At 42.1% G+C, this 18,713-nt stretch overlaps 4 protein-coding genes across 5 annotated transcripts; 1 reads left to right on the forward strand and 3 right to left on the reverse strand.

The window, feature by feature from the left end:
• Window positions 1–1,180: 1,180 nt before the first annotated feature.
• On the forward strand, window positions 1,181–7,842 carry LOC135494478 (cell division cycle protein 20 homolog). Of its 2 annotated transcripts, XM_064782504.1 has the most exons (10): window positions 1,181–1,273; window positions 1,942–2,103; window positions 3,313–3,459; window positions 3,863–4,001; window positions 4,145–4,335; window positions 4,666–4,794; window positions 5,112–5,403; window positions 5,716–5,941; window positions 6,270–6,395; window positions 6,761–7,842. In XM_064782504.1, the coding sequence occupies exons 3-10, from the start codon at window positions 3,330–3,332 to the stop codon at window positions 7,058–7,060; spliced, it is 1,533 nt and encodes a 510-aa protein (XP_064638574.1). In that variant the 5' UTR covers window positions 1,181–1,273; window positions 1,942–2,103; window positions 3,313–3,329; the 3' UTR covers window positions 7,061–7,842. The 2 variants fall into 2 exon arrangements, with proteins under 2 accessions (XP_064638574.1, XP_064638575.1); XM_064782505.1 differs by lacking the exon at window positions 1,942–2,103.
• LOC135494484 (uncharacterized) lies at window positions 7,812–17,222 on the reverse strand. The gene is made up of 8 exons (XM_064782517.1): window positions 16,924–17,222; window positions 16,133–16,246; window positions 15,633–15,791; window positions 15,065–15,301; window positions 14,713–14,813; window positions 14,120–14,283; window positions 8,570–8,710; window positions 7,812–8,254 (listed from the first exon to the last, which is right to left on the reverse strand). Exons 1-8 carry the CDS (start codon window positions 17,038–17,040, stop codon window positions 8,142–8,144), a joined length of 1,146 nt encoding a protein of 381 aa, XP_064638587.1. The 5' UTR covers window positions 17,041–17,222; the 3' UTR covers window positions 7,812–8,141.
• LOC135494495 (U3-agatoxin-Ao1j-like) lies at window positions 9,256–10,807 on the reverse strand. The gene is made up of 4 exons (XM_064782529.1): window positions 10,732–10,807; window positions 10,225–10,295; window positions 9,834–9,876; window positions 9,256–9,505 (listed from the first exon to the last, which is right to left on the reverse strand). Exons 2-4 carry the CDS (start codon window positions 10,271–10,273, stop codon window positions 9,334–9,336), a joined length of 264 nt encoding a protein of 87 aa, XP_064638599.1. The 5' UTR covers window positions 10,274–10,295; window positions 10,732–10,807; the 3' UTR covers window positions 9,256–9,333.
• LOC135494493 (uncharacterized) lies at window positions 11,509–13,405 on the reverse strand. Its single transcript, XM_064782527.1, has 4 exons — window positions 13,348–13,405; window positions 12,673–12,749; window positions 12,175–12,217; window positions 11,509–11,843 (listed from the first exon to the last, which is right to left on the reverse strand). The coding sequence occupies exons 2-4, from the start codon at window positions 12,725–12,727 to the stop codon at window positions 11,600–11,602; spliced, it is 342 nt and encodes a 113-aa protein (XP_064638597.1). The 5' UTR covers window positions 12,728–12,749; window positions 13,348–13,405; the 3' UTR covers window positions 11,509–11,599.
• Window positions 17,223–18,713: the final 1,491 nt, after the last annotated feature.

The raw sequence follows: 18,713 nt of genomic DNA on the forward strand, positions 1-18,713 counted from the left end.
GAGGAGCCAGGACTGTCAAACAGTTGTGTGAGCTCACTAGAGCTTGCACTTACATAATAGTGTAAAACTAAAATTTATATAATATATATATATGTATATAAAACCGTCATCGGATGCGCATCCGATATGCCACGAGATCCTTCACCGTCAATTCCCTTACCGTCTTCGGAGCCGATACGCCACGAGATCCTTTACCGTCAATTCCCTTACCGTCTTCGGATGCGCATCCGATATGCCACGAGATCCTTCACCGTCAATTCCCTTACCGTCTTCGGATGCGCATCCGATATGCCACGAGATCCTTTACCGTCAATTTCTTTACCGTCATCGGATGCGCATCCGAGGCCACGAGATCCTTTACCGTCAATTCCCTTACCGTCTTCGGATGCGCATCCGATATGCCACGAGATCCTTCACCGTCAATTCCCTTACCGTCTTCGGATCCGATACGCCACGAGATCCTTCACCGTCAATTCCCTTACCGTCTTCGGATGCGCATCCGATATGCCACGAGATCCTTTACCGTCAATTTCTTTACCGTCATCGGATGCGCATCCGATATGCCACGAGATCCTTCACCGTCAATTCCCTTACCGTCTTCGGATGCGCATCCGATATGCCACGAGATCCTTTACCGTCAATTTCTTTACCGTCATCGGATGCGCATCCGATATGCCACGAGTTTTTTTGTTACCTCACCGTCAATTCCTATACCGTCATGGATGCCACGAGCTTTGTTCGCGTTGTAAAGGTTTCGGGGATACGACTAATGCATGCGAGCACCGTCGGCGGAACCCCAAACCGCCCTCTCGATCTATCCGTAAGAACAAATCACTCTCGTGACCGTCACATTTACGGACTCCGGACCTCCAGACTTTAGAGACCGAGCTTTTCTTTACCTTACAATTACTGTATACTCGGCGCCTCACTTATATGTGTTGTTTTTTTCACATACATTGTTCTCGTGGTTTACGGAAAAGTAGGCCTAAAATGTTATAGTGTCTAAAAACAATATTCAGTTAATGGAATTACACTTTTTTCCATTACTGCTTGCTTGATATTGCCCTAACAACTTTTTCATGAATCAATTTTGAGCATTATGTTTACAACGTAGTTATTATAGCACGAAATATGAGTCTAAAATGCCAATTACTTGCAACTATTATGTTAATCACTGAAATCTTAGTGTACTAATTGCTCGCTATAAGCTAGGTTATTGCGCCCCTAAACCAACGTACTGACAACGCTACCTCCCCGGAACTCAAACTTTAACGTGAGTTAATTGTAATCTTACTCTCTATATACCAAAGTGATTTACCTGGGAATACAGTTGCACTTCACTGAAAACTAATGATGTGTTGATGAGTTCAATGAATCGTTCGATTCCTTTGGTTTTCTTGGCGAACTGACGTCCGACAATCAATGACCCGTTGACGTGTACCTGCAATACGCCATTGCCGTATTGTGTAAACAGATCTATTTTTGGACGAAACTCAGCCCCTCACAAACTTTGGTCCATTTCGCCAATGATGACACTGCTTCTAGACTGTACCACAGGACTTTAAGCTGTAGCAGCGCTAAGCAAGAGTCAAGACAAATGTCCGCTGCTAGCCGCTGCTGGACCAACCCCCTCGCCCGCCCCCCATCATGATATCAGATTCAGAGGCCTGGCTGAGCCCTGTGATTTAGCCAAATTCAATATGATTCTTTTCACCTGTGATGTTAAGGCCCTTGTGTCATGCAGCGTATTCGGTAGCACCGGTACACAACTAATGTTAAACCGCGACGTCTGCTGCAATTCAAATTGCATATGACGCCAACGTAATTGTGACGACTTGTTTCTCCAATCTTGAACAGTGATCACGGGCTGTGGGAAAATTTGTGAAAGGATGGTGTAGAGTATCGCCACAACAATGTTGATATGATCACTCGTCGTTTCAGCGGGCATGACTTGGTACATCCAGTGACCCAGCAAAAAGTAGCCTCGGTACAGCCAGAAGTAGCAACAACTCGCAAAAGGGGATCCTTGTCTGACTGGTGGCTGGACCACTAAGTCACCATCAAATTAGATCTAGAAATATCTTGTTTGGACATACCGGTACCGTAGGTTGGCTGTAACTAGTTCTCCAATCATACCAAGGTCTCATCGAATGCGCAAACCTGTTATCATTAAACCATGTCAGATGTCTTTAAACATGGTCCTTTACATTGGTCGTACTCGGAGTATCAAACTCGCCCTTGAACAGGTCACTTGCCATGCCAAATATGTAAAACTCCACGAAGCTCTTTCCGATCTTGCACATCCAGAGTCTCTATTTGAAGGTGCGAACCACCCCCAACACCATTGTCGTTTGGTGCTATTAGTAGGCCTAATCCTTCGATCTCATCAGCTACCCAGTTTTAGGTTAGAAGTCTTTAATCATGAGCCTTCAGTTTTGGCTTGGCCATGTTGTTCGTAGTAAGCCCTTCACCCCCCCCCCCCCCCCCCACCTCGGCAGTATAGTACAATACAGCAGATTCATACTCAATCCCAGAATGCACATTAACAGGGAGGATATACTTACATTTCCTATGAAATACTGAAGCAGCATTTTTCAAGGTTTTTTCTTAAAGCATGGCAGGATACCATGATGTATCATGTGTTATACTTCACATTTAATATCCAATATAATTGCTTCATATTCTTCAGTGTAACAGTGATACGAATGAATCTAGTATAATTGGATATACATCTCAGTATACTAAGGGTAAAGAATATGTTGCGATATACTGATCATTATATTCGAAATATATACCATCTCAGTATATCAGTATATATCACAGCTAGAATACTGATCTCAGTATATCAGTATATATCACAGCTAGAATACTGATCTCAGTATAGCAAAATTGTCAACGTGCAGTGCCATGTAACCAATAGGTAGGTAGCCAAATCACTTGCCCAAGGTAGGTAGCCAAATCACTTGCCCGAGGTAGGTAGCCAAATCACTTGCCCGAGGTAGGTAGCCAAATCACTTGCCCGAGGTAGGTAGCCAAATCACTTGCCCGAGGTAACACTGTAGATGACTCAGAAAAATTTAGATATACACACATGCATTAAAGCTGATGTTTCACAGACAAGGGGTGATATGAATAAAGACTAGCAAATGCTTTTATCTAAAACTTCATGTACATATACACTAGGTCTTTCTGTACAAAATTGAAGTAAAAGCATTTGCTAGTCTTTATTCATATCACCCAAGGAGTTGGGACCAATGGATATGTTTGTTTATTATTATCTGTGTAAGCCCGTTCTTTGCGTCCACATTACAGTCAGTCCTCAAAGTGAAATGTCGGCCTCCAACTTCAACTTCGAGAACTCCCTGAATGAAGTGAGCAAGCTGGATGCACCGCTTCAGCGAGGTCCGTTAATGAGATGGCAGAGGAAAGCATTGGAGCAAGGACGAAAACAAAGTGAAAGTATGTACATGTTCATACCATTGAATCCAATATCGCTTGGGTAAATTGATTTTGCATTGCATATTTACACCAGATGCATCACTAAACTCTCCTCTGGATTTCCACTGCAGGGATGAGGTCCCTTTCTTTCTAGAGCTTGCAATGAATATCAGTGCCACACTTTAAAAGTGAACTGTTGATGTTGTTAACACTTCTAATTCTTCTCCCAACCAGTGAACATAGTCACTTACACACCAGTCAGAGGAACTCACTGTTGGCCAAAACAAACCTAAATATAGGCACAACAAACCAAAGAGCATGTGGTGTGCGACCGCAAGGTCTTTTGCTTGCTGCTGGTTTGTTGTGGCAAGCAGTGCCACCCTCCGCCTGGTCTGAGGAATCTACTGTTTTTTTTTTACTTCAGTCAAATGTGGGAATAGTCGCAATGCACTGACACCCCTCCAGTCAACCAACACCAGAACGCCTGGAAAGTCAGGAGAGAGGTCGGCTGGCACTAAGAAAACACCAAGCAAATCAAAGACGCCCAACAAATCACAAGATAGGTAATATAAATGCAAGCTTGTTTTCATCGAGGATTGGGATAAATGGTTCTTACATTCTAAATCGGTCTTAACATTGCCCTCAGAGCTTCAAGTTCTTTTTAAAAGTTAAAAGTTTCGAAAAGTATTTAATTTTTGTCTTTCAGATTCATTCCCAACCGAGCCACAACAGACTTCAGCCGAGCCCATTTCATAATGACCAACTCAGAAAATGAGAACCCTGATGACTCCACTGAGCCTGATTATCAGCAGAAACTGAGTGAGGCGATGGGCAATCAGAACCAAGAAGGCAGCAAGATTCTCTCATTCAAACAGAAGGCTCCTCCTGTCCCAGAAGGTAAAATACCACTGGTATTTGCAGTACATTTTGTGTGTACTTGTGGCTCTGTGTCTGAAAGATCAGTGACATCATAAGTGGTGCAATTGCCGGTCTCAGTCATAATCAGGAGGTGGTGGGTTCGACTCTTGGAATCACCAGGTTCAAGGAATCTCATTCAAAGCTTATTTTGAAAGTATGATGTCTCAGTGACTTGCTATGGTAATGATCACAAATGAAGCGTCTGTGATGGCTATGAACCTTTGATGCAGGGATTGCATATTTGAAACCGGTATCAGTAAATTTACGGTTTGAACTTATGCCGCAGGTTATTGTGTTGTGTGCTTTCAGGTTATCACAGTCAGCTCAAGGTTCTCTACAGCTCGAGCAAGTCCAGTGTGACCAAATGTTCGAGCTTGAGGCATATCCCACAGACCTCTGAAAGAATACTGGATGCTCCTGAACTAGTCAATGATTATTGTAAGTTATTTGAAAATACCGCGAGAAATTGTGACTTCACTTTTGGACGATATACTAGTATTATCTGAAGACCAAACCAGCCTCATTACTTTTGTTGGCCTGAAGCACTGTGCAAGCAAGTGATTTTTGTTGCTTTGACCTGTGATTTTAATCGCTGCTATGTGTGACCAAAAGATCTCTCATCAGTGGGTAAATCTGGTCATCATTGGCATTGATACTGATGACAGGTCGGTGGGATCATCCATTCTCGTCACAGGCAAATGCTACCAAGCCTTTATGAGCAGCTCTCGAGATTTCCTTTCTGATTGGTATTGCAGATCTAAACTTGATCGACTGGTCATCAAACAATCACCTGGCCGTTGGACTTGCCAACCTTGTCTTCATCTGGAACGCTAGTGACAGCAGCACCTCACAGCTGTTTGAGTTAGAAGGCCCGGAGGAGTACATCACATCGGTCAAGTGGATCAAGGAGGGAAGCTTCATCGCCGTGGGGGATAGCAGTGGGAACGTCCAGCTGTGGGATGTCGGTCAGAATAAGAAAATCAGGACGATGGGTGGTCATGCGTCGCGGGTTGGGTCGCTCTCTTGGAATTCTTACATCCTCTCCAGGTAAGTGGATCATCCAGGGATGCCTATGAAACCCTTTCGTTCACTGCTGGATACTGGTAACGCTTCATGGTCCATTTCTTTCACCGTTCGATTTCAGAAATTGTCCATTTACAGACTGATTTTGCAATATCACATATAGGCCATGGGATGAAGCATGAAGATGTTAAGTTTCGTTTGACAATTTACCGCACCAAGTTCTGTGACCTGGAAAATGTAGTCTGAGATACACAAGACATAAAAACACAGTTTTCTGGAATAAATACTACAATATTTTGTCATGCAGTTTCCCTGTAATGATTCCACGTGTTTCAGTGGGTCGAGATCAGGTGCCATCCACCATCATGACGTACGAGTGGCTGAGCATCACGTGGCTACCCTCGACCATCATGTCCAGGAAGTGTGTGGCTTGGCGTGGTCTCCCGACGGCAGACATCTTGCTAGTGGCGGCAATGACAACGTCCTCAATATTTGGGATGCAAGCCTTGGCCAGGATGTGACACCTGTTCATACATTCACAGCTCATGACGCTGCAGTTAAGGTAACATTTCAATTCAACATCTGAAGATCGAACTTTCTGTCAACCATATGTAGCATGTTTTTCCAACCATGAACTACAAGGTTATTTATTCATGTTTGTAGAGATGAGCTTTTTGTTTGAAGATGTCACTTGTTTTTAGCATATCTTACATAGCATGAAACCATGTGATGGATGAAGAGGGTTGTGTTGGTACTGTGTCCTCAGCTGTAAGTGAAGTGGTTGTCCTTAAATAGCTTGCCAGATTTATGATTTGTCTTGTACAAGTTAGGATTTACTAAGCTTTTCACTGCAAGGCCTGTTTCTGATGGACCTGTTCTCCATCTTGCAGGCGGTAGCCTGGTGTCCGTGGCAACCTCAGCTCCTTGCCAGTGGTGGTGGGACCGCTGACCGAACCATCTGTATTTGGAATGTTGACACAGGAATGAAAGTCTCCAGCACCAATACAGGATCACAGGTGTGTACCGTCCAAATCTCGAGTGCTTTTCCAAAAAATATTCATTTGACCTATATCCACCCATGAAAGAGGTATACCCAGCTCTCCTTTGGTGAAGCACATGTCGTAATCAGTGTAGAATGCTGCTTTATGTAAAACACTATTTGCCCTCAAGATTGGTCAAGTAGATAAGACTTATGCTCAACATCAATGTTCATGAAAGTTTCCCTGTACAGTCACAGACATGGCAAAAGACAGGCCCCTGAATATGCTAATGAGCTGCTGTTTCATCAGATTGAGGTCAGGAAATGTTCAGTGTCAAATCAATATCCAATCAATCTGTTCTATCGTCTCACCATTTGCTAATTTGAGTCTCTATTCTGTAGGTGTGTGCCTTGTTGTGGTCTCCCATCTACAAGGAGCTGATGTCTGGTCACGGCTTCAATCTCAATCAGCTGACCATCTGGAAGTATCCGGCCATGACGAAAGTAGCAGAACTTATGGGACATGAAGATCGTGTCCTTGGACTATGCACTTCTCCAGATGGCACTACTGTAGCTAGTGCTGCTGCCGATGAAACAATCCGTCTCTGGAAATGTTTTGAACCTGAGAAGACAACAAGCAAGAGCAAATCCACTAAGAATTCTAAAGGAAGTACTAGTGTTCTCCAGAAAAGTTTACGATAAAAAAAACTGTTTGAAACTAAGTCTAGAATGAGTATTAGTGAAAGTACCTCTGTTCCCTGAGCTTCATGAGGATTGATAGGCCCCTGCAGGCGTGGCGGCTTTCTTGTGATAATGACAATAGTAAATATGTACTCTGAGAATTTCCTGTGTGACAACTTGTGTTGTAAAACACAAAAACGATGAAAACAATCGTAAGTGTACTCATCTGTATGTTTCTGCCGATTGTATCGTGTACATCAGCATAGAGATGGAAGCTTTGGCTTTCGATCAAACTGCGTTACCTTCAAAATGTCATCAAGACACAATGGGTGTCGTGGTTGTGACTTTGTCCCAGCTGAGAACAACCAAAGGTTTCTCCTGTTACATATGTTCTTGTTTCACTGTTGTTACTTGTTTAAACATTACGCATTTAGTTCAGCATTTATTTTGGCACGTTTTCTTTTTGCCTTCTTTATAATAAACCACATGGCAGGGTGTATAGCCTTCGTTGTGGCGAGTCGTAACATTGGGAGGTAACTCTCATTGTCCCTTGTACTACAAAGATGAAGGCCGATCCTTGACATTTGCCAAATGGCCTTCATTCTCTTCTGTTTCTGTCACATTTTTGTCCTCAACTTTCAATGGTTTGTAGAAACAAGCCATCAAAATTCGCTGTATGAGATCTTCCCTTATCTGGGATGTTTGAATAGCCATAATATAAACAAACTAAATCAACATCTACAATTTGTCAAATATATTTTTTATTCTTCAGTCCGCTTGTACGTCTTGAGGTGCCTGAATTTCATTTTTATTTCAATATGTTCAATAAATTAATATATTTTCTCAATTCAATGTTTCCATGTTTTTCATTGATTGTCCAATATTAGACTATCTCTGTGAAGTCAACTACAACTGCTTCCTTGAGCAAACTAATCTCCAAGATATTGTCCTCTTTCCTCACATCACATGCAAGAAACAGACTCCATCGTGGATTGCTAGACCTGTAGTCAAGCCACCTCTGTATCCAGCTATGCTGGAGGCTGTGACTATGGCAAAAAGGATATAAAATCACGTAACGGTTCGGAATTTGTGACATGTCATATCACATGTTCTCCTCTCGGAAGATGTCTTTGTACATGTGAACTCGATTAGTAGCGGCATTCCCTGTCTTCAGCATGCTGTTGATTGCACCATCGTAAAGACCAAACACACCTCCTGAAACAAAAGTTAGGCAATATACCTCTGTGTGACTTGTCCTTTGCACCGCAGTAGAACCTGCCTTACCATAATACAGCTCTATTAGGAGGACCCTCTATTTCAAAGACACTGCTCTCTGGAACTGGCCCGTTCTATGCAATCTCACACCTGTTATCAGGACAACCTCTCTATCAAGACAGCATTTATCCATCCAAAGATGGACCATCTCTACTACTGTAACAACTGAAGCATTAGTTTCTTGCCTGAAGCAAATGAATTGCTGTTGTAAATAAACAAAAGGCAAAAAGTTGCATTTGGAAAAGCATACAATACCTGTATGAATGAAAAGCACTCGCTTGCCCTGGAAGCGTTCTTGATCCCTTCCCAACTCAGTCAGCATCCCACGGGCACCTTTTCCTGTGTAGACTGGGTCAAGCATAATGCCAGTGGATTGGCTAACCTGCGTTATAAAGTCTGAAAGTGTCAAGATATTAACATGTTCAATGGTTTTTGTGAAAACATTGGACCTTGACTGGAACAGGCAAGTTCCTGAGTGCTAAAACAGTCATAGTCAATCTCTATCATAAGACAAGACAAGGCTCAGTTTCCTAATGAATGGTCAAATCAAAGAACCTCATTCTGAACCTACCAAGGTATTCTCTGACATTCTGGATTCAGTTAGTATGGAAAGTGATTCCAAACTGAAGAGTTCAGTGTCACCCGAGAGTGATATTTGCTGACCTTTTTGGTCAAGACATTGACACTGCTACCAGCTGAGAGCATGTGAGGGGGCTCCATGGCACTGCTACTCCTTGTGAAAGCATGGTAAGAGAGCTCCTCGGTTGACTCTAAACCACTTCACTACATTGGAGCACTCTCCCAGTTCAGTGTATCATCTGACAGAGGCTTCACTCATTGACAGCAAAAGTGGTCAAACGTAGTCTATGAAATCACCAAAGTTCATGGTCAAGTGTGGTTCAAATCATCACCAAAGAGTCAAGAACAAGAAACGACTAAAGTAATAACTTATATAGTGGACACTTTCATTTATTCTGTTAAATTGAATCATATACAGCGTACTAGGAAATCCATTTTGTTTACTTTCCCTTAGAAGCCTCTAGCCCATTGTGGAATCCCTTGCCCATTCCAAGTTTGGGAGTGCCGTTGTCTTTACACAAGTAGAGATCTCCTTTCTGGAACTGGCAAAACATGCCGGCACAGCAATTATTACGTGCATGACCACACTCCTTGTTGCGGTGAATGCAGCCCCTGAAAAAGAATTTGCAGTAAGGCCCAAGCTTGTAAATTCATCCTTAAAGGACCAGGTCCATTCCTGTGCATCACGTTCCCATGGCCCGCTAGAGATGCCAGAGTAAACCTATGTCTACAGTTGGCAACACTAGGTTGCTACATTTACACTTGCAACCAAAAATGGCAAAGAACCTGGCAGGAGTAATGGTCTGTAGTAATGCTGGGCAGCACTTATGAAGTTTGTATATTTCCTGCCCAGATATGCAGCTTCACAGTGGACTGGCCATATCCTGTCGCCTGTTACATTCTTGCTGAGAAGAGACAAGCAGGATTCAAAACATCTTACCGTTTCTGGATGTTTTGGAGGAAATCTTCTTCAGTCGTCATGGCTGTAAGGGAAAAGACAGGACTCTCAGACACTAAAAGTGTACAGTTTTAAGGCTCTGCTTTCCCTGATCCCTAGATCTACCCTGTGGACGAGAGCAGTCCATTGAGCACCGCTTTGTATAAAAATGCAAACAGCAAATCGAGTGATTTCACGTGACGTCATCACCTGCCATGCTACGTAGAGGGATTGACAAAAGAAAGCAAGCGCAAATGACCATGACAGCATTTGATACGGCTAAGCCCATTAAGTCAGGCAAGACAAATCATTGTTCTGCCCCGCAACATGACTATACTGAAAGCTTTGTTTGAATAGTGAGTACCAGTACCGGTGATAGAAATGTTTGGCTTACCTGAAATGTTACTGATGACCAAGGCAACGACAAGGATAAGGTATTTCATGTTTAATTCTGTAACTGTCGTCCTAATATTGGAAGATATGAAATAAGAATAAAATTGTAGTTTCAAGGTTTTTCTAAGCAACTGCGATGGACTAGCATCATACTTTACTTAGATTTGCTCCAAGAGGGCGTTTTGATTCAAATAAACATATTCTATTCTAAGTTCTCTATTCCTATTCTATTCTGGTCTATGTTCAGAGGGAGTAATTCTCCTAGAGGGATAAGATTACAACAACTAGTAGGATAAAGCTTCAGCTTGATGATCTTGAGTCATTTTGGCAGCTTGTAGAATAGCGGACGTTAACCTTCAACCAAAGCACTTAGTCCTATTAGCTGTAGGAGGGGCCGAGATGCTCTTGATTCGAGGATAGAAATCAAACTCCCAAATGACAATTCCCAATTTATCTTCGAAGAGAATGGACCTACTTGTGGATGGCAAATATGTAGTATGATACCTACCTCAGGTTGCGAATGAGTTGTGTTCACCTCTTGTGCCAACGAATGGTTTAATAAACTAGATGCCATGGCTCTATTTATACACAATTAAATTCAACTAAATCAAATAAGTCAACAAAATTTGAATAATTTTTACATTATATTTTAATTTCAAATTCGATTCGTCTGTCTCACATCTGCACACGGCAAGTAATTCTGCTGATTATGTAAAACATGATCAACTAGACAAAACAACAGATGGAATGCACATTCCAGGCTCCAACTCTCTCATCAATTCATTTCTAGGGACCACAATTTCAATATTTTAGAATACAATTAAGATTAAAAACGGGAAACTGACCTGCAAGCTAGAGGAGGAAATTTCCTAGCTTTTCACTGTCCTTTTAAGACTTAAAAAACCAATTTTCTTCCAGTCAGTTGTACCAAGGCAAGCACAACACCTCACCAAGCGAGTAGTTTATGATTTTTTGTCTCCAAAATCAACCTCAATGGAATTTGTAAGTGGCTTCCAAAGATACTGATTGACAGGGAACCGGTGAGTGTTGATCACCACATTGATGTTGTAGCCCACAATTACCGAGAGTGTTGCAAGAGAGGTGTTGACACAGACGGCTCAGGACTGTAATGCCCGGAGGGATGTGGTGGTACAGTCGACATAGAAATGTCAAGTTGCAGCTGGTGGCGAGTTAGTAAGCGCCTGCAAAATTGGAAACAGCCGCACCATCAGGAGCCTCGAGCACAACAACTCAGCAGAACACAAGTTACGTAAGAACAACTCAGTCGGTTACAACACTTTATTTGGTTAATATATTCTACAGCAGAATTAAGAAAACAAATTGGTGTCTTTTTCCTTTGGGTCAATTAGAGCTGTTTACCTTGGTTTGAATTTTTTCATCTCTCCAACCCATTCGCCTCCTTTCTTGGTGTTGGATTTTCCTGAGGAACCCCCACTTGCCCTGAGCCCGCCGTGAAAACCTGGGCCACCCTCAGGTGGTTTCGTCCCCTTGTCTTTACACAACCATTGTCCCTTTTTATTCATCTGATTTTGGCAATAGAGGCCTACACAGCAATTGTTCTTTTCATGTTTACAATCTTTATCGCGGGTAATGCAGGCTCTGGAAAAAACAAATTCAAATGTTACCCATGCAAAAATCCCATATAAAATGGCTTTATTGACGTGTTGGGCAGAAAAACATCACACACTGTACTGGAGGTCAACAGGCCCAGAAAGATGGCATAGACTGTTCCAATGATTCATCGATGGTGCAGGGCTAAATTAGAAAGTTATGACTCACTGTGGCCGAATATCTTTAGTTTGAAGTACAACCCCACAAGGCCTTTATACCTCCTTCCCTGTTATAGCTAAGACTGGGATGCACACAGCAAATCAGCCCTGTATATACTGGTAGGTGGAAGAAGAACTCAATTAATTCAAAATGATCTTACCTTTTGTGAAGAGATTCGATGAAATCCTCTTCAGCTGTCATTGCTGTAAATACATGATTCAATCATGACTAAAAATTCTTTATCTGAATTACGTATGACGAATGACGAATATAGCATTAGTTTATCTTTTGTTTGGAGATGGATAAGAGTCCCCTAAAGGAGTCTATTAGGCCATGTCAAAACCAGTTATGGTCATATTTAAAGCTGTTTAGGTAGGAAGCATCCATGTGGTTAGATTTAGTCAGCAAGGATGAACAAGGTTGTAGTTTTTCGAAATTCGAAGGCCATTTTGGCTGTGAGTTAGTGACAAGGCGTTGCTGGGAGCACATAAGCATCCCAGAGTCTTCAGGGTGATAAGGAGCAACTACGAAATGCATCACATAACATGAAAACTCAATGATCAGAAGGTATTCAAACCCACAATCTCTTGATGAAGTGTCCACCACCACACCACTGCTGAAAGCGTTATTATTCTACATAATAAAGGTTGTCACTTGCCTGCCATGCAGTTGATGACCACCGCAATGACAAGGATCATACAAACAAACTTCATGTCGGATTCTGTAGATGTTGTTCTGGAATTAAGAACATTTGTTAGAAAAACAAAAATTGATTGGTTTCTGTGATTTCGTTGAACAGCAATATAACAACACAATATAAGAGGTCAAACTTTTGCTAAATTAACTTGGCTGACCATGAAGGGCTGGCCGGTTGACCTAATCTTCCATGATTAATTAGATAAATGTTATATCATTGTATACAATGGCAGAACCAGAAATATGGCAGAGGGGCGTAACCCCATCCACAGCCTACCAAACGTATGATCATAGAATCAGGTGGTCTGGGTCCCTCCCCCCCAACAAATTGGGAGAAGTGCCAATTGGAAGTTTTTCGGACATCTGAGCATGAAATAAGAAGTAGCCATTTGCTTGTTAGCCAAAGGCACCCTCAAAAATCATTGCTTTCCAACATAAATAGTGGAGGCACACGTCTTGTGCCCAAAGCTAAATCAGCCACTGACATGATGCGGATGGTGCTTTGAGGCGGGTAACCTAGAAAGGCAAGTCATGTTGGAGACAGACATAACAAATAGCTAAATCACCTGTCATCAAACAATGAATTCGGTGCAAGGTGAACATTTTGAGTAAAACGAAATAGAGCGGTAGTACATACCTTGATATTCAGATGTCTCTCACTACCCCTGGAAACAATCTGCTCTGAAGTCTTTAGGTGAACGTATTTAACACTTCAACATGAATAATTTCGTGATTAAGGCAATTAGGAACGATTCATCAATTTTGCATAATATGGTTTTATTACCGCTTTGCTTAAACATCTGGGGGAAATAACCATTAGAATTATAAGTTTGATGAAAACAACACCTGCTGAGCACTTTCCGGACATTTCGCACATGGTGGTGACTCATCATTGATCAGAATCAGCTCCACATCTGAGATGACCTCATCAGAGGGTGTTATGACAAACAAGTTAGGCTACGTATATGAGGACACCAACACAAGATATAGATTGACATTGCGGGGCACCCATTGCATGGCGACTTGAGCTTAAAGTGATCTTGAAAAGACAGTGGAGATAGAAGAGTAAATCAGGTGACGTAGTGAACATCTGGCCTTGATGTATTTAGGTCACTAAAATATGGCTCATTGGTCGAGTGATGCGACTTTGGCTGTTTCCAAAAGCATGGTGAAGCTAGAGTCCATTGCAAGCTACTGTCAACTTGGATGGAATCTTTTTATTGCTTCGGAAGAATGTAAAAGGAATTTTAGTTTTTATATCTCATTCGAAGAAAAAAGTAGGGTTTAGGTGTCTTGCTAGAGGACACTGAGACTAAACAGAGTGGATCTTCTGACCTCCCGATAGTCGAACCCCTGTCCTCCTCATTATGAAAGGAAAGTAACAGGAAAAATACGACATCTTTACCCACCGAGTTCTTCTGGCGTAGATATCCCATAACCGAGTCCCTTGTATCCCTCAATTATGTCTAGTATATCCTCTGATCTGATGTCGTTCAACCCCACCTCCTGGAGTGTTTCATTCACGTGGTTATGAAAGTAAGCAGCGCTGTCACAAATCGCCACAGCGTGGATTCTGTAAAAATCAAATTAAATGCAATAAGAATTACAGACAACTTTTTAGACACACCAGTCGAGCGGTGCTATACTACAACAAGTCAGCGTTATTCAGTGATGAAAATGAACTCCTCCTATCTGATTTTCTGTTACATAGGAGTTCACGTAGGGTCATGAAGGGAAATGATTAGCAGGAGCCAGGTTGGCAAAGATAACAATGGAGAAGTAGGTGTCTCCATTATCTGACAGTTGATCAGCACAAGACACTGGCATGAACAGTCAAAACATGTTCCAAGTGCAGGAGGAGGACAAAGCCAGTCTCTGTTCACCATTCATTGGAAAGCTTTTGACGCGAGCACTACCTGTTGCTACATTGAAATTCAACTTTGGGAGTAATGTCATTTTCTCAAAATTGTCCTCGTCAAAACACAGCTGCAGTGTTACATACTTGAGCTTGCCCCCAGTGAGATAATTAGCGATGGCGAGTCCAGCTGAGGTGCCTCCACTTCCTACCGTCACGACGATATCATCAAAGTATTCCTGGACACCCTGGATGGTAAAGAGCTTGGAAAGTTATGCAACTTTTTACCTTTATGGACTGGGTCACCTTGATTATGGTTGTGGTAATTTTGACAGTTTGAGAAGATGTATCATTTACTATAATGATCAAATCAACCATTTCGGCTGGCATCAACAGTACCACCAGAGGTTGAGATCTTTATATACCCAAAGGGTTACGACAATTCAAAACATTTAGGATAATGTCAGTCTCCACTCCTTGGCGAATCGCTGTTTCTTACCTGACTGATAAGCTCCTGGAAAGCAGTAATGTATCCAAACAGACCAACACTCGTTGACCCACCAACAGTCATTATGTACGACGCCTCGCCTGTCTCCGCCTTAAGTTTCTGAGCAATCCTTTCCATCATTGGTTTAAGAGTGGTCAGATATGGTGATTGCTTGGGAACGAGGTACATCTCTGCTCCACACAATCTGTTCAGGAAGATGTTGCCATTGCACTCGACTTCTTCAGGTTTCTGAATAGAAACATTTTGTGACAAATTTCAAATTAAAAGACTTTGGAAATCTCACCAATTGTCAGGTGCTTTAGCTTGACACAAACTATCATAACAAGTAAAGAAAGGCAAAATATCTGTAAACGATTGAACCTGGATGAACAAAAAGATTGTTTACCAATTTTAGCTAAACCAAATACTATTCGGATGATACAAGTTTGTGGAGACATGCATCGCCATACGAGCAGACGTCACTCCACGTAGGTTAACGCTCGAGTTCAATTCAATTCAACCTAATACAACCCAATCATTTTCTCAGTTTGAAGTTAGGTGTCCTTGATGAGTGTGGTACCTCTATATCTGTCCTCAGAACCAAGTGTGTCTGGCATCCAAGCTGAGCAGCGGCCACTGCTGTGGCACGGCAAAAATTGGACTGCAAACCGCCACAAGTGATGATGTGCTTGCAACCTTTGTGTAGGGCATCAGCCAGGAGGAACTCTAACTTTCGAACCTGTCAAAATGTTAGAAGTGATTTAAGAGGAAGAGTTTTCCTGCATGGATTTGTAATCGTTGAGGTCCTGACACTAGGTGTACCTCAAGTGTCCTGCGCTGGCAGCGACAACTGCATCCTGATGGCATTAGACTCTTCTTGCTATCTATGACTGCAACGGCTGGCATTGGCCACAGTGAAGTTAAACTCTCTGACCTGAACACACCTTTTTAAGGGGGAAAAGCATCGAGATTCAGAGTCAAGAATATAGACGTCCCTTATCTTAATCATTTTGATAGCAAGTAGCTAAATAACCTCGGAGTGAGTTGTCATGTCTGATAATGCAGATTTACTGCACTCACTTTATTTCCAGAAAGTGTGCTACCAGTCATATCATCTCTTTTGATGTAAAGTTGCACATCATCGGGTACACCTGGGGGCCTCCATTCATGGATTGGGCTGTCGTGCTTCGCCAACTGAATAAAAGATGAAACATACAGAAGGCGAATTTATTGGGCAACTATGAACTGACTTGGGGCACCCCTGTTGGAGCATAGGATTTCATGCTCTAGATTGGTAAAGCAGTTCAATGTCAGTGAGATATGTCACATCACAACCGAGGTGGTTTCTGTTGAGGTGGTGGTCGGTTGTCATCCTCGTCATACGTCCACTGTGACTTACTATACATGCTTCCCGAAATTGTGGTGGCTTGCATTGGAACTAACTGTTTCCCCCTTGTCCGTCATCAAATTCAAAGGCATTCAAGTGTGTTGGTCAACCATGACTATCTCCTTTGTCCCTCCACCATAAGGCCTAGATTCCCCTAAGGCTTATGACATCACTATTTCGGACACTCAGCGCCCCATTTCTGGAAAGGTGTATAGATGCCCCCCGGCCCCGGCAAAAAGACCATCCATCCATCCTGATCCTCGCCCTCGAAAGGACAATTATCTCTGCGAGACAAAACAAGGCAGTCTGGAAACATTTTTTGCATGTGATGACTGATGTCATGATGTTTCTTGACATTGTAAAGTGGTACATCTACATGGTACATCATGTAGATGTGTGGTACACGACATGATTGTTGTAGGGGCCTAGATACTAGGCCAGGTTTGTCAAGTTGAGGCTCCAGTCAGTCAGTGTTCTCACTTACTTCAACGAAATTCTTTGGTATTCGTTGTAAACTACGAGCCCATTTTGGCACATTATACGGAGTAGGGTTACTGCTATGTCTATAGACAGTTGACAAGGTAGAAGTTGCCTTTGACATCGTTTGATGGCCGTTTTTTATGTAAAAATTTCACTGCTGATTGTTGGGTAATCCCTTTTCAGCAGGGAGGGAATTCCGCAATTTCCCTGAAGTTCCGATGTCCACCAATTCTGTGGGGGAAATCAAACATAGCCCATTATAGCCTCGATCCGCTCATAGCACAGCCATAGTATTGGTCTAAATCAAACGTGGCCGTTCGTCGGTGCAAATGACGTCACGGCGTGGAATTCCGTTCATTATCGTGTCCGTGTCGATTTTTAAGATCACACTTATGGGCGGTTATTACCGCAAATAAAGACAAACCAAAGCAAAGACACCTGTGTAGCATATCAAGGACACGTAGATTGATACTCCTGGGCGGTTATTACCGCAAATAAAGACAAACCAAAGCAAAGACACTTGTGTAGCATATCAAGGACACGTAGATTGATACTCCTGGGCGGTTATTACCGCAAATAAAGACAAACCAAAGCAAAGACACTTGTGTAGCATATCAAGGACACGTAGATTGATACTCCTGGGCGGTTATTACCGCAAATAAAGACAAACCAAAGCAAAGACACTTGTGTAGCATATCAAGGACACGTAGATTGATACTCCTGGGCGGTTATTACCGCAAATAAAGACAAACCAAAGCAAAGACACTTGTGTAGCATATCAAGGACACGTAGATTGATACTCCTGGGCGGTTATTACCGCAAATAAAGACAAACCAAAGCAAAGACACCTGTGTAGCATATCAAGGACACGTAGATTGATACTCCTATGTGTGCCACATCAAAGACATCTGGACCATACACCACATCAAAGATAACGATGCGAAGTCAACAGGCGGCGCCACCGTCTTGGGACAAGTAAAAACGATTTCGACAACTATAGGTTTTTGTTGATATAAGCGACTATTTTTATTTTTATAATCATTTTTTTCTCGCAGTGAAATTTTTATTAATTGATTCAACTTCAATAAGTTAAATGAGAAGAAAAATAAATATCTCGACTTGAAAAAAAAAATTTAATTTCAAATTTTTTTTCTTGACATGAAAAAAAATATCTTGACTAGAAAAAAATCATTTCGACTAGAAAAAAAAATCATTTCGACTTTTTGAAGCAAACGGCTTGCCATAGGAGAGAGGTGGCAAATAACAACAACGTCAACAGGCAGCGTACGGCCGCCAGCAATCTACAGTGGCGCCGCCTGTTGACTTCGCATCGTTATCTTTGACGTGGTGTATGGTCCAGATGTCTTTGATGTGGCACACACAGGAGTATCAATCTACATGTCCTTGATATGCTACACAAGTGTCTTTGCTTTGGTTTGTCTTTATTTGCGGTAATAACCGCCCAGGAGTATCAATCTACGTGTCCTTGATATGCTACACAAGTGTCTTTGCTTTGGTTTGTCTTTATTTGCGGTAATAACCGCCCATACACACTCACTTGTTGTTATTTACGTTTTGGACACCAAGGTGAACATTTTGGGTAAAACGAAATAGAGCGGTAGTACATACCTTGATATTCAGATGTCTCTCACTACCCCTGGAAACATTCTGCTCTGAAGTCTTCAACACTTCAACATGAATAATTTCGTGATTAGAAGGCAATTAGGAACGATTCATAAATGTTGCATAATATGGTTTTATTACTGCTTTTTAAACATGACAGATGTGAGGTAT

Source organism: Lineus longissimus, chromosome 10 (genome assembly GCF_910592395.1).
Source record: "Lineus longissimus chromosome 10, tnLinLong1.2, whole genome shotgun sequence".
In the NCBI taxonomy this organism is placed as follows: domain Eukaryota; kingdom Metazoa; phylum Nemertea; class Pilidiophora; order Heteronemertea; family Lineidae; genus Lineus; species Lineus longissimus.